This window comes from Trifolium pratense, linkage group LG5, assembly GCF_020283565.1.
Source record: "Trifolium pratense cultivar HEN17-A07 linkage group LG5, ARS_RC_1.1, whole genome shotgun sequence".
In the NCBI taxonomy this organism is placed as follows: Eukaryota; Viridiplantae; Streptophyta; class Magnoliopsida; order Fabales; family Fabaceae; genus Trifolium; species Trifolium pratense.
In genome coordinates, this window is record NC_060063.1 from 41,655,778 (window position 1) to 41,671,575 (window position 15,798).

Below are 15,798 nucleotides of genomic sequence, written 5' to 3' on the forward strand. Positions count from 1 at the left end.
GCTAAACAACTGAGAGGACTCATAAATCTAATGTTTAAAATCTGAGTGAAGATGTGGTATTAAAAATCACTTGTGCGATTGTTCTTAGTCTAATGATATGTCGCACCAAGTTTTAGTGTAATTGTTTTTTTAATTCTATCTTTCTTTTAAATTTTCTTATTTACAGTTTTAATTTTTATCCGATCACGCTTTGCCGGCCTTAATTTTTATTTCATTTTTCTTTTGAGATATATCCAAGATAATTATACATGAATGAAAGAAAGACATGCAACAAATTACACCGTTAAACATTTTTGAATCTTCACTTAAACAATTCTAATAATTAATTAATATACGGATTGGGTTGAGTCATCGGATTAAACGGTTTACAAGTATCCACAACAACAGATCAGCTAGACCAGAAATGATTCCACTGCACGAGTCAATAAATTTGTCCCTTAATCACCTAGTACTTTTCAATGGAGACCAAATTAAGTATGCAACCCCACTAGTACTTTGCAATCGATGATGATATTCAATATATATAGCCTGTAAATGCAATATTCACGAATTCATTGAACTTAAATCACTTCACAACTGTAAACCAACCTAGTACTACAGTATCTCTTATTTCCATATATATACCAGGGGCATCACCCACTGTTTTATACATCTTCCTCCATCCGCGTAAGAATAATTTAGTCGATAGAAACATTATATATTCAGATCTGACTCAGATACATGTGCAACATAAGTTATGATAATAGATTTCCAAAAAATGAGGGCCTCAATTTTTTTTTACAGAAGAATATAGTAGTATCAATAAATTGGGAAGGGTACAAAACATAATATGTTACGGCAAAATGCAAAGGTCCAATCTCTGAATTAAAAAAGAAGGTAAAGAAAAGATGGAAAGGATTTAGGAAACAAAACTTACTGTAAAAAAAGAAGGAAAAGTGACTAAAAAATAAGGAAACATCAAACATGATAGAGACGATACCACACAATCCCATTCTGTATTTTTATTATTACTAAGATGAAAAAATTTCTAGAAAATTCTTTTTTTTTTTTTTTTTTACTAAGAGGTCATTTTAAACATTTGCATGTTATCTTTAAAAACATGAGATGGGCCCTACATTGTAATATGCATGGACCAGAATCCAAACCATAATACCAAAATGTTTTAAAATGAGTTTAAGTGTAAAAAGTTTGAACCCTTAACGGATAGTTAAGTGTTTGATTCTGACTTCTTGTTAGGACAAGAGTGGTCCAGGGATTATTACATTGAACCTTAAACAAGTACACAAGTGAGTTGAACACCACATCTTAACCTAAAACCTTAATACATTATGTTTATGGGTCTCTCACTTATAAATTGTTTAACACTCACGTTTTATTCAATGTGAGACTCAACAGACATTTGAAATATCAACATTTTTGTGTGTATAAAATGTTTGGTAGACTCAAACGGTGAAAATTTTGTAGGGATGATATAGTAAAATATATAAATAAAAATGAGGTTTTGGAAAAAAGTTTATATATCATTTTTACTTTTTACATACATAAATTCAATTACATCTCTCTCTATGGAGATAGTTGTAGAAATAAATTTAGCTAAAACCTAGGAAATTTGTGCATGATCTAAGAATTTTTACATACATAAATTCAATTACATCTCTCTCTCTATGGTTAGCATGATCTAAGAATTTTGAGCCCACAGCATCGACAGGAAAGGTTGAGTTGATAAATTTAACGAGTCAGATTTGAGCTTACTAGCTAGTTGTGTATGAGTTGATAGGAAGTGGGATCAGAAGACCATACGTAATCTTTTGTTTGTATATAATATAATATACAAAATAATATGAAAAATGTTAAATAGAATCATCGAAGTATTAGTTAAAGAAATCAATATAGAAAAGTTATTTTGAAACTTCCATAGTTAATATTTTTTAAATAAAAAAAATATCACTTTATAATACTTGTCAAACTTTACTAACCTCATTATGCTTCATATTTTCTGGGACAGGAGTTCAAATTTTGGATTCAACAATTTAATTATTTATTTCATCTTTTAGAAACTTTTGTTTTATTAATATTTGAAAAAAAAATTTAAAACATCTCAATAAAAATTATTTTAGATCTCTAAAGATATAGGTGTGCCCTTTTTTTTTGTCAGTAGCCTAGTGGCTAGAAAATCCAACTTAATTTCTTAAATGTGAATAAGTGAAGTGTCTGAGGTTCGAACTCCCAGCTACTGCACTATAGTGTGATATTTCTATCAACAGAATTAAACTCTCAGGACATAGGTGCGCAACTTATATCACTACATAACATAGAAGAAGATGTTGGAAGGGTTCAACTAGTTGTTAGCCAGCTGTTTCTTTCTACATAGATAGAAACAAAAACATTGGAGAATATACAGTGTCTATCGCTTTCTTATTTTTCTTCCACTTTTTTCCATTATTACTAACAATATGTGAGGCCTTATCTCTTCATTAGCTATCTAAAAGAAATGCTTATTGTCTACTAGCAAATATTTGTATATTCTAGTGCATGAACATCAATTTCATATGGCCGTAGGACCCAAGAAAGAATCTTAATTATACATCTCTAGTTATTTTAATTTCATTGCTTTTACTTTATTTTATTTAATAGTATAATTCTTTAACTTAATCTTTGTTGTAATGGTATACTATAGAAAAGTCTTCCAATATTGTTTAAAAATCGAATTAATAGCAATTTATAAAGAGTCATGCTAAACAGTGCCTCCGGGGCACTTGTTAAGCATACTAAAAAAAGAAATAAAAAATAAAATTAATGTTGAAAAGATAACTTTTGATACTTTTTAGGAATTAAATGCACGCATTTTAAGACAGAATTTCTATTTTTAAATGCTTAACCAGTGTCCCCGGGACACTGTTTAGCATTTTCCATTTATAAATACTTAAACTACTTGACACATTTATGATACTTTTTAACTAAAGACAAATTATTGGAAGAGCATGCATTAAATCAGATAATATCTTAGAACAATACTAAAACAAATTAGACAAATTTAAATTAATGAGCATATTGAAAAATGTCTATGTTATTTTTTAAAAATTGTGTTTGACACTTTTGACATCTTAACTAGTCATGCATAACGATGTTATGTTTAAAATGAATGGTTTTGTGTTGTAATTCAAAAAGGGTTAACGGCGCAGCGTACTTCGTCTTTCATTTATGTGTATTAATTATCTTAAATATATATATTTAAATAAATGATGCATGAAAATCAGTTATTTCTATGTTGGAAGAATGTTGGGCCCTTTTTAATCACTTCTTGATGGTTGCTCTTCACCTCCATTAATGTGTTGTTTAACTAGAAAAAATACTATCGAAAAATATATCGATAAAATTTCCACTACTAAAAAATATCTCCTGATAAACAAAGGGACATGAAAAAAAATTTAACTACTAAAATATCTCCCACTACTAAAAAATTTCATTAGTAATAGTGTTTTTGCTATTAAATAGAATGTGTTGGGTTTTTGTATGTTGGCTACATTTTGCAAAAACATCTTTTAGCCAAGTGTTGAGACATATGTGCTTACGCCAAGTGTTGCGACAGATGTAACAACACTTGTATGTCTGATTGTTCGCGCCAGCTAGCGTTTTTATTTTCTACTCAATCTTTCGAAGATTTGATTGAAGAATTGTTTCGTGGTTTCTTACTCAACAAGGCGCACGTGATCAATGTGTTTCAGAAGGCAGCTGATGTAACGACCCAAAATTTAGTATTCGTTATTTAATTATTTTATTACGCGAGGGCGTGATTTATAATTAAATTATTAAGCGGCGAATAATCATTTAGCGAGAACGTAAGTTAATGAGCGAGAAGTTATGTTGATTGGGCCTTGGGGCGTGTAAGTGGTTATTGGGCTTAGCCAATTGGGCTTTGATCCATGAGAATAGAGAGAGCTATAAGTAGCAAGTCAACCATGAATAGTCTCATAATTTATGTTTCATGAGAAAGGAAGATTGAGAGCTAGGGCAAGAGCCAAAGAGAAAGAGAAGAGCAAGCTTGTGGATTCGTCGAGCTAAGGTACGAGAGTTAGATTACATATTCGTGAGTGATTCGAAAGAGGGGAGGATGTCGATTCCTCCATTCCCAAACTCTTTCCACTCTATTTTCTTATGGGTTTTGTGAGAGATTTACTCAATGATAAGTAAATGTTTTTGATCCTAAAATGAGTAGTAAACTCCTAGGACATGAGGTGAACAACTTTGGGGAGTTGGAAATGGATTATGTGTCCATAATGAAGCCGAGGATCGGATTAGATGAATCCATGAGTCCAGAGCTGCTATCCAACAGGATATAAAACTGTGTTGGCTTATCCAAGGGAGATAAGATGGTTCGGTAAGTTCCGACATATCCAGCAAGATATAAAACTGTTCTTGGTCCACCGTTGGTGAGACGCCTTGGTACCACATGCATTTAGTCATGTCTAGGGATGGCATGACAGTGAATTGATTGGCATTAGATACATTAGGGTAAATGTGCATATATTTGATAAATGGTATGTGACATTATCTGGTTGAATTGTGTTAAACTTTATTAATTGATAACTGTTTAGTGCGACGTTATGGCGTGAGTTAGAATATGTATGATAGTTCGAAAGTGTAAGGCCTTTCTTATACTCGTATGATATGCGATTATGTTTTCTAACTCTCTGCTTTGTGTTAATTGCTGGACCTTTGGGGGTTCAGATATCCAGATTGACAGGTTATATGTTAGCTTGTCCGAGTAGCGTGGTGAAGCTCCGCTCTGATTGTGACACGGGGAGAAAAGGGGTTTTGTACATATATATATATATATATATATATAAATTCCTTTAGAAAATTACTCTGTAATTGCTTACGTTTTCATATAAGAATTATTCTTGGTGAAAAGTATTGGTTTTGTATAACTTATAACGCATCGTGTTGATGCGGAGGATTTTGTATTTTGTGATATTCAAACCAGCGCTTTATAATCAGATTTTCAATTTTTCCGCTGCGTATTTTCAAAAAAGATTTTATAAAGGCAGAGTTAATTAAATAACGGGTTTGGGTGTTACAAAAGTGACGTATAGGATTGCTTTGCCGCCATCATGGGCGAATTTGCATGAAGTGTTTTGTATGTTTTGGTTAAGGTAGTATGAGGAAACCCGTTGGTTAGATTGTAGTTGGGAATTAGGGAGTTGGATGAGAGTTTTATCCGGGGTTGTTCTTAGTCGAGCAATTTTCGAGGGCGAAAATATTTTTGAGTGGGGGAGAATTGTAACGACCCAAAATTTAGTATTCGTTATTTAATTATTTTATTACGCGAGGGCGTGATTTATAATTAAATTATTAAGCGGCGAATAATCATTTAGCGAGAACGTAAGTTAATGAGCGAGAAGTTATGTTGATTGGGCCTTGGGGCGTGTAAGTGGTTATTGGGCTTAGCCAATTGGGCTTTGATCCATGAGAATAGAGAGAGCTATAAGTAGCAAGTCAACCATGAATAGTCTCATAATTTATGTTTCATGAGAAAGGAAGATTGAGAGCTAGGGCAAGAGCCAAAGAGAAAGAGAAGAGCAAGCTTGTGGATTCGTCGAGCTAAGGTACGAGAGTTAGATTACATATTCGTGAGTGATTCGAAAGAGGGGAGGATGTCGATTCCTCCATTCCCAAACTCTTTCCACTCTATTTTCTTATGGGTTTTGTGAGAGATTTACTCAATGATAAGTAAATGTTTTTGATCCTAAAATGAGTAGTAAACTCCTAGGACATGAGGTGAACAACTTTGGGGAGTTGGAAATGGATTATGTGTCCATAATGAAGCCGAGGATCGGATTAGATGAATCCATGAGTCCAGAGCTGTTATCCAACAGGATATAAAACTGTGTTGGCTTATCCAAGGGAGATAAGATGGTTCGGTAAGTTCCGACATATCCAGCAAGATATAAAACTGTTCTTGGTCCACCGTTGGTGAGACGCTTTGGTACCACATGCATTTAGTCATGTCTAGGGATGGCATGACAGTGAATTGATTGGCATTAGATACATTAGGGTAAATGTGCATATATTTGATAAATGGTATGTGACATTATCTGGTTGAATTGTGTTAAACTTTATTAATTGATAACTGTTTAGTGCGACGTTATGGCGTGAGTTAGAATATGTATGATAGTTCGAAAGTGTAAGGCCTTTCTTATACTCGTATGATATGCAATTATGTTTTCTAACTCTCTGCTTTGTGTTAATTGCTGGACCTTTGGGGGTTCAGATATCCAGATTGACAGGTTATATGTTAGCTTGTCCGAGTAGCGTGGTGAAGCTCCGCTCTGATTGTGACACGGGGAGAAAAGGGGTTTTGTACATATATATATAAATTCCTTTAGAAAATTACTCTGTAATTGCTTACGTTTTCATATAAGAATTATTCTTGGTGAAAAGTATTGGTTTTGTATAACTTATAACGCATCGTGTTGATGCGGAGGATTTTGTATTTTGTGATATTCAAACCAGCGCTTTATAATCAGATTTTCAATTTTTCCGCTGCGTATTTTCGAAAAAGATTTTATAAAGGCAGAGTTAATTAAATAACGGGTTTGGGTGTTACAGCTGAACCCTAGTTCTATTTTCTAAAGGAATAAAATAACTTTTAGAAAATATAATATTTGTTTCAAAAATATATCTTGTGAAGATTGCTGCAGAAAATATAAAAGATTTATTTCAAATAAATCTTTGTGCTTCAAGAAGATTAGAAGATTTAATTTTAAAATATATTTACAACAAATATATTTATGGGAGGAATATTTGATGCAAAGAAAGATTTGGTAAAAATATATATTTTGCATCTAGAAGATTTTTTGGAGCTGGATCATTGTGAAAAGCCCACGAGGCTCTGCTATTTAAAGGGTGCTGCTAACCCTATTTTATACACTGAAACTTGAAGCTAAAATAGAATATCAAAGATGTAGTCTTTTAAGGGTTTCGTGTCTTTAAGCCACTCTCTAGGAGAGTTGGTGTAAAGTGAACCACTCGGGTTGTGAGATGGTCACTATGTCCTCACTCAGAAACCTGTAGGTAATGAGTTGAGAATTGTACTTGGAGGAAGCTTTTAAGCAACTCCAAATTGTGAACTTAGTCGTTGGCTAGGTGGTGATGTTATTGAAGTGTGTCGACTTCATCTTTGTCAAGGAGAGTGTCTCCATTCTGTTGTTATTGAAATCCTTACTGGTTGTAAGGTTGAGGGGAGTGAGACGGGGTCTCATATCTAGGAGTTTCTAGGTAGAAGTGTCATTGGGTAAGGATTAAGTGAGGAGTTGTAAACGGGGGAGTTTAGCTCTGAATTAATACTGCTGATAGTGAATTTCCTCCTGGATTGGTATCCCCCAGATTAGGCTGTTAGGCTGAACTGGGTTAACAATTATGTGTGTCGTTTATGCTTTTCAGTATATGTTTTTAATGCTCTGTTTTATTGTTCTTACTGCTAAGACAAGTGTTACGACAAGTGTCTGCACATCGTGGACAACACTTATCTATTGTGTACCAGAATTTCAGAATGCAACTTCAGTAATGTGCAAACCTCCATCAAAGTACTATTGAAAAATAAATAAATATTATATTATATTATAATATACACCAAAAAATTTATATCCACAAGTTGCAAGCCCATCAACCTAGAAATGTTCAATTAAGGTGGATGCCCTTCTCCCGTTGTATTGTTCACATAGGAAAAATATATACTACTTAGAAATATCTTCCGATAAAATTTACACTACTAAAAAATATTTTTCGATGAACTGAAAAGATTCAGAACAATGCAAAATGAAAAAAGAGTGGTTATAACTTCGATTTATAACAAAAGTTTTGGCATATAAAAATTATATGCTATCTCTAATAATCAAGTTGGTATTACCATTCTCTTCTTAATTTTAATCTTTGTGTTGGACCTTCCAATAAACCACTCCTCAAAATCTTGTGGTTCAAATGGAATCCTCAAAACCCCTTCATTACTAAACCCATATACCTCCTCAGACTTACCCAACAATTCACAAAAAAATGCATCACCAAGTGCTCTTGTGTGAACCATAAATCTCCTACAAGTGTCTTCATTTGTTCCAACACATATTGGAACATAACCTTTTGGTGCCAACAACATAGGACCTTGTATACGTTTGTAGTGACCATTTCCACCACTAATCCATTTCCTTAATTTGCTTTCTCTAGCTCCCATTGCAAAAATGATATACCCTTAGTTTATTTTCTATGGAATGATATATAGATTCTTTGAGACAATTGTTTCTTAAATAGTAGCCCTTTGAGGTACTTGATGATGTACTTGAAATATTCCATGTTCATGTCCCTTAAATTAATGTTGATTTGTGAAAGAAAATTTGTTTTGACTGCGACGATGAAATTGATAATGATGTGTTTGTTCCTTGTACAATTGCCCTAGACAAAGTTGGATGCCGTAACAACAATGTTAGCTTAGCCATGCACGATTTATTTTATATTAAATTATCCATTTACAGCTTGGTTAAATTTTTAAATGATCTTTGTAAAAAAAAAAATCAATTAATTTAGGATTTTATGAAGACTTTCCAATTAATTTTTATTTGCAACAGTGTTTGTGTTAAAATTTCGTGTTTGTAATTATCAAAAAATAAATAAAATATTTGTTGTTGTCGGTGTGAAACTTTAAGTGAACGATCTTAAATATTTTATTAGCAGTACTAGCTAAGGTCTGTCCTAATTTATTGAGTCTTCGAAACTCAACTCACTTAAATTTTTTTGTTTAACGAGAAATTTTTTTACTCATGTCAACAAAAATAAAATCTTGTATATATATTTTTATGTGGGAATATTAGAAGAAAAAAAAATCACAAATATAACAACAAAATTGAATGAGTTTCCATTTTTTTTGTTTACACCACCATTTGGTTCGGGGTAAGTTTTAGCATCAAGTGGTTTCAGTCTTCCATCGATCGTAGTTACGGTATATTGAATTATGGTCCTCCCTACTAAATTCAGCATCAATCACGACTGAACCAACTAACGATTAGTATGATATTATATAATTAAGTCAAATCAAAGTGAACAAATGATATATATTTTTTACTTATTTAAAATATAGAAGTTTATTTAAGAAAATTATATTATATTAATATTTTACTTGACAAACCCATTGAATTAACTTTAGAACTTTTTCAATCTAAATTACTTATTTTACATACCGTAGTATAATCAAATGCTTCTGTTTTCTATTATATTCATATTCACACACAAAATTACTTATGTTGTTTATCCTATTATTACTATTTGTTCATATGCTAATTGAGCATATAATCTATCTAGTTGGCAAAAGACTGGAATTTTGTCATCATTAGAAAATAAATATAGGAATATTTAATTCTGGAATCTCCTATGGCTACATGTGTATAAGCAGTCAAGAGAACAACAAGAACAAATGCTTAACTATTACTTTATTAAGATTTCTAAAAATTATATTCTAATTAATAAAAAATTAGTCGCTCAAGTTGTGTACAGAAGATATCTGATTCACATGAAAGAAAAGATTAGTCTTGGTCTGTAATTTTTTTTTAATGGAGATGTATAATTGGAAATAAAAAAATTAATTTAGGAGCACAAATGGATATATTTCTCCTTAGGCTTTGTTTGCGAGTTTGAAGGGCGGGTGAATTCCAAAGGAAAAAAATAGAAGAATTTGAGAGAAGAGTTTTGGTAAATTCATTTTTCTTCGTAATACAATATATTTTTAAGCTTAGTTGGTAAGGTCAGATTTTAAGTTTATAGTTTATAACTTATAAGTTGATATGACCAAAAAAGATATGTTTGATAAACGTTTTTAAAAAAGAATTTATAGCTTATTTTACTAGTTTATAGCTTATTTTTCAAACGCTATTTCAAGTAGCTTATAGTTTTTTTTTCCTTCCAATTTTACTTTGTCATCTTACTTAAAAAAAATTAAATATTAATTAAACATATATTTTTTGTCATTTCATATTTATAAAGTAGTTCAACCTCTAATTTTACCAAACACTATAAATTCAATCAGCTAGTTTATTCGCCATAAGTTAAAAGATAACTTATAAACTATTCACTATAAGTTCATCTGCTATAAACTAATTTATCCGTTATGTGCTATTTTTTACTAAATAGAGTCAAAATGTGTGCACCACTATATTACACCTCCAACTTTTTACATTAGCTATCAACTATAAGCTAACTTTTTAGCTAAGCTTACATCTTAATTTCATCAAACAGAGCTTAAGATGTCTTCTTCTACCTTTTTTTTCTTCTCTTTTCTTCTATTTGTTAAAATGGGGGTATAATTATCAAAATTCAATGGATAATTATAAATTTGGGCCAAGCAAATATGAAGCCCAAAAGAAGAAAGCCCATTTACAGACATGGTTGATGGCTGAAGCTGTCACCGCCTGCTCTGGTGGCGGTGAGAGGAAGCTCGGTTTAGAGAGAGAGAGAGAGAGAGAGGAGTGTGTAGAGAGAGAAAGAGAGATATGTCGAGATTAAGGAGACTGTTCCAATCATCAATGGATGCTACTAAGAAAGGTATTCATTTTCCAATATTCATGCTTTGAACAATTTGATTCATTATTTGATCTTTCTCTAACTTTATGCATTGGTTTCAAAAGCTTTATCTGGTAGTTTTGATGATTTGATGCCACCACCTGAAAAATATATATTCAACTTCAATTCCAAGCAAGAAATAAAGAAATGGCATTTATATTCTGATTCTGAATTTGGAGGTACATTATTATTTCTTCCTAATTACTACCAAATTATTTTGTGTTAATAAAGTTTGTAACTTTGGTTAATTTAATTTTAGGGTTTTTAATCAATTTTTTTATTTTTTTTTTGTTATTCAGGTTTATCATCTGCATCTCTGCAGATACCTGAATCTGAAAATGGTGCAAGTACTGGAATTTTCTCTGGGAATCTTTCTCTTGAGGTTACTCAAGGTGCTAAATGGAATATTAGTAGAGGTGGTTTTTGTGGAATGCGCTCTAAAAAGGTTGGTGTTTTGTTCAATGGTAACATTGATTGGTAGTCCAGATTGGATTGAATTGTGTGATCGATGCGTGATTCTCGTTTTTATGTTGGGTCTGTTTGGATTGACTTATTTGAGCTTATCTTTTGACATTAACACTTTGAGACTATTTCAAAGAGTTAATGGAAATAACTTATGACATATTCGTAAACTATTTTCAGCTTATTTCCATAAACTCTGATAGTTTATGAAAATAACTATTTTCAGCTTATTTCCATATTATCTTTTATCATAGAATAGTTTATACATAAGCGCTTATTTAGTTAAGCAGTATGAGCCTGTATGGATTGACTTATTTGAGTTTATTCAGTGGCATAAGCACTTATAAGAACGTTTGGGGGAACTTATGAAAATAACTTTTGGTTATAGTTTGACTTTATCTTATCTTTTGTTGTAGAAATAACTTATGCCTAAACATTTATATGATAAGTGCTTAATTAAGTTGTTTATTCAAACAGAGTCTATATATGATATATCCAAACAAGGCCTAAGTTAAGTTGCCTTTCCGCAATTCTGTGTTTTTGTAGTTTGATGGCTTCATTGACTTGGATTCATATGATACTATTGCTATGAAACTTAAAGGAGATGGCAGAAGTTATATATCTACTGTGAGTGTGCTTTCCTTCTCCAATGCCAAAATGTTATCACAGGCAATTAGATGGTCATAAGTTTCATTTATTGGTACTTTGGTAGTAATTTGATAATGGTGCAGATCTATACCGAGAATTGGGTTAATTCACCTGGACAAATGGAGGATAACTCATGGCAATCCTTTATTTATGTCCCCAAAGATAACTGGTACATTGCAAAGGTAAGTCCCATTTCTGTCTCACTGCTTACAATCTAATGATTGATATGTCCGACTAGGCATTCTGTTTGAGTTGTGATAACCTGCTATTTTGTAGGAAGTATAATTATCTGCTACCTGTGAGTGTTTTTTCCTGCCATAGATATAGGCTATCTTACTTGACGTGGTTTTACTTTGGGAATAAGGACTCAATAAGGTGCATTGAAAGCCCATGCACGTTGCTCTTGTAACTTTCAATCCACTTTTCTTTCGAAGACTTTCCCTACCACTGCAATGTTTTACAAATGCTCTAGTGACTAGAAATAGTGTCTTGTTTAGCATTAATACACGCTTGTTATGAACCAACTCTCTCAAAAGTTTAACGTATTTGGTTAAGGGCCCGTTTGGATTGACTTATTTTTGACCTTATGTGAAACAGCTTATACAAATAAATAAGTTTTTCAAGGTAGTTTATGAGAAAACAACTTATAAAGATACAATTTTTGTTAGTGAAAACTTATAAATTAACATAAAAGTTTATTTGTTTGCATAAGCTATTTTCATAAGCTCAAAAATAAGCTAAATCCAAATGGGTCCTAAATCAGGTTAACTCACTTACAAATTGTTTGCATGTAAACCTAGATAGACTCACATAGAATCAGGAGTTTGAGGGCGATTGAACAGGTCTACAATTTAGTGGGTACTTTACATGCCTAAAATGATAGTGATTTTTAAAATGCACAAATGCAACAATTGAATGATACGGCTTCATAGTGCACAAAACATTAATCTTATAGTTATAACACTCGACTACATAGACGCATTTAACATTCCAATAGAAAGAACACTTTATTTAAGAAATATGATAGAATAGGAGAGAATCTCTCCTCCAAGGGTTTCCCTCTTCACAATAGAGAATACTTTATTCATAAGATACCCCTTTCTAACATTGTATTCCCCTATTTATACAAATGCTTCCTAGAGCCTTAAAATGTGTCTTTCTAGGGTATTCTTCCACCCAAAAGGGTTACAAATGTTATCATCCACTATCTCATAAATTCTATCTCTCGAGATGTCACCTTCCATGAACAAGACTCTAACTAAACCAATAACCAATCCACTTCTCTAATATCTCATAACTACTTTAACTACTCTAATCTACCTTTGTTCTATATCCTAACAACGATGTTCTATTGTGTCTCAACTCTCAACATCATAGTCCCAAATTAAACAAAGTCACATGAACCAGAAAACATGAAGAACAACATCGTTGCAAGTTTGCAATTAAAACAAAAGGACAACAATGCAAATGAACCCAACTCCGATGAGTTGGAACCTAGCTCTACTAAGCTAAATTCAGCCCCAGTGAGAGGAACCTAGTCCAGTCATGCTTCACTCGTTAGTAATATTGAACATTGTGATTTGTCAATTTGCCCATTGATTTTGAACTTGTTATACTTTTTCGTGTGATGAATTGTGAATCGTGTGATGAATTGTGAACTTAACTTGAGTTTTGTGAATGCCCTCTGGTGGTTTGCTGGTGGTGTGGTATGGTATTAAACTAGAATGCTGAAAATTTGCTATGCAAACATAGTACCAAATCGTCGTTTTTGCATGTTATGCTACATTTTTTTAAACTTCACTTTTCCATTTAGTAAACTAATGGTCAAGAATGGATATGAACCGATGTCCGATGGGAATTTCTGTATTGCTTATATATGGAACTGCTTATGTCAGTCAGTTTATCATCATCTGCCATTGTTTCTACTCATTAAAGAATCAACTTGACAATTTGTTAGCAAGTAAACCGTGTCTTGCTGGGCACCCATCTTTACTATTTGAAACTTAGTAGAGAACATAAAGATATGATAGAATAATTGTAGCTTGGTTTTGTGCCTTGTTGGTTTTCTATGAACACAAAGGTGAAGCATTGGGGTATCATTGGCCCATATTAAACACTCTAGTAGTGATACTTGAACATTTAGTTGCATGCTATTCTATTGTAAATTTTAATCTTTGGCATAAGGGACGTGTGCTTAGTAATTTCATCGATTGACCAGATTCCTCTAGCTCGATATCTACCTACTTGGAGAGGGAATGTTATAGATGAAGAAATTGAAATGAATCCATCCCGTGTTCTTGGCATGTCTCTTTCTGTCAATGCGGAGGGTGGTGTTCCAGGTGCTAAATCCGGACCAGGTGATTTCAGACTTGAACTTGATTGGATCAAAGCAATAAGAACACAATGAAGTAGTATAGGTTGTTGCAGATAAAATTCAAGAATTTTCCTCTTCTTTTAGGGCAATTAATTTTTACCATGTTTTGTAATAATAATGTATCTATTTAAGATTCATAAATGAAAAATATATTTGAAGTTATTCCATTTCCAATGCACATCTAACAAGGGTTTTCATATTCACATGAAAATACTTTGCAGAAAACAGAATTCATTATATTCATAGGTGATGAATTCAAGATTGATGGTCACTTTGCAATTATTATGTTATGCATAATTACATAATGAGGTCATTAATTAAGTGTTGTAGTGTAAATTTGGTGGAAAGGTACATTACCACCAACTTGTAACAAGGCAAATATCATTTTCAACTTATGGAAGCTAGCTAATTTCCTACAGCTGTGATCATGCTATCCGCGACATGATTTTCTAAAATGAGCAATTCACTTTAAAATATGAAACATCGCCATAAAAAGCCACTTCGGATGCATATGTCAAAGAAAAAACACAATTTTTGTGTGGTGGATGTGTATATTTTCTGAACGTATTTTTGTCCTCTCTGATAATACACACTGAGGTTTTTTAAAAATGTGGGGTGGAGAAAGCTGTTTTGCATTTTGTGACAAGCATCTTGTGATTTTTCATACTCAGAATTCCACAACCACAACATATTATATGTTATAATAACTTGGAAAATCAACAAAATTATCATGAAAGACATTGGTTACTATTAATGTTGAAATATCTATCTAAAATGTCAACTTAAAATAGTAATGTAAAATTATCAATGTAAATGTCAACTTACAATAGTAAATCTAAGTTATTTTATTCATAGATTTAGTAGTATAAATACCACCATTTGGATCATGTAAAAGACACACTTTGAGAGCAATAAGTAATCTCATACAAACTTCTTCATTCTCTTCATTTTCATAATTAGTATAATATATATTTATAGTATTATAACTACATTAGTAATTTATATCATTATATTAGTCCTTAAAGAATACTTAAATATTTGATTTTCTCAACACGTTATCAGCACGATCGTTTCTATCGGAAGTGATTTACCACCACTAGGTATATATCATCTATCCATATTACTTTAATCTTATGATAATTATAATTATTATTCGCCCCGGTTATAGAAAACTGACAATTTGTCAAGTGATTTATAACTAAAGTGACTATTATTATTATTATCACAACTTTACCCGCTTCTTATAGAAAACTGACAACTTGTCAAGTACTCTATAATAAGTGTGAATGTTATTATTTAAATTTTGTGTGGAGGTCTAAAATCCCCATAATATCACAAAAGATAATTTTTTATTAATAATACTAATTTCCATGGAGGTGTTCAAAATCTCATCTATATATTACTAATTTTCATACTTAATGGAGGATTAAAAACCCCATATGTATGACTAACTTTTATACTTAATGGAGGTATTCAAAACCACATCTATATTACTAACTTACATACTTAATGGAGGATTAAAAACCCCATATGTATGACTAACTTTTATACTTAATGGAGGTATTCAAAACCCCATCTATATTACTAACTTACATACTTAATGGAGGATTAAAAACCACATATGTATGACTAACTTTTATACTTAATGGAGGTATTCAAAACCCCATCTATATTACTAACTTTCATACTTAATGGAGGATTAAAACCCCATA

At 32.0% G+C, this 15,798-nt stretch overlaps 2 protein-coding genes across 2 annotated transcripts; one reads left to right on the forward strand and one right to left on the reverse strand.

The window, feature by feature from the left end:
• Positions 1-7,894: 7,894 nt before the first annotated feature.
• On the reverse strand, positions 7,895-8,227 carry LOC123886686 (auxin-responsive protein SAUR40-like). The gene has a single exon (XM_045935980.1). It carries the CDS (start codon positions 8,225-8,227, stop codon positions 7,895-7,897), a length of 333 nt encoding a protein of 110 aa, XP_045791936.1.
• A 2,000-nt stretch (positions 8,228-10,227) lies between these two features.
• On the forward strand, positions 10,228-14,260 carry LOC123887551 (probable complex I intermediate-associated protein 30). Its single transcript, XM_045936882.1, has 6 exons — positions 10,228-10,584; positions 10,668-10,781; positions 10,902-11,047; positions 11,611-11,691; positions 11,796-11,894; positions 13,931-14,260. The coding sequence occupies exons 1-6, from the start codon at positions 10,533-10,535 to the stop codon at positions 14,117-14,119; spliced, it is 681 nt and encodes a 226-aa protein (XP_045792838.1). The 5' UTR covers positions 10,228-10,532; the 3' UTR covers positions 14,120-14,260.
• The last annotated feature ends 1,538 nt before the right edge of the window (positions 14,261-15,798 follow it).

What these genes read in the sequence shown, in the direction of transcription:
- LOC123886686 (XM_045935980.1), bottom strand. Translation starts at nt 8,227, where the DNA reads ATGGGAGCTAGAGAAAGCAAATTAAGGAAATGGATTAGTGGTGGAAAT.
- LOC123887551 (XM_045936882.1), top strand. Translation starts at nt 10,533, where the DNA reads ATGTCGAGATTAAGGAGACTGTTCCAATCATCAATGGATGCTACTAAG. An exon ending in TTCTGATTCTGAATTTGGAG is followed by an intron (nt 10,782 to 10,901) that starts GTACATTATTAT and finishes TTTGTTATTCAG; the next exon opens with GTTTATCATCTGCATCTCTG. An exon ending in GCAGAAGTTATATATCTACT is followed by an intron (nt 11,692 to 11,795) that starts GTGAGTGTGCTT and finishes ATAATGGTGCAG; the next exon opens with ATCTATACCGAGAATTGGGT.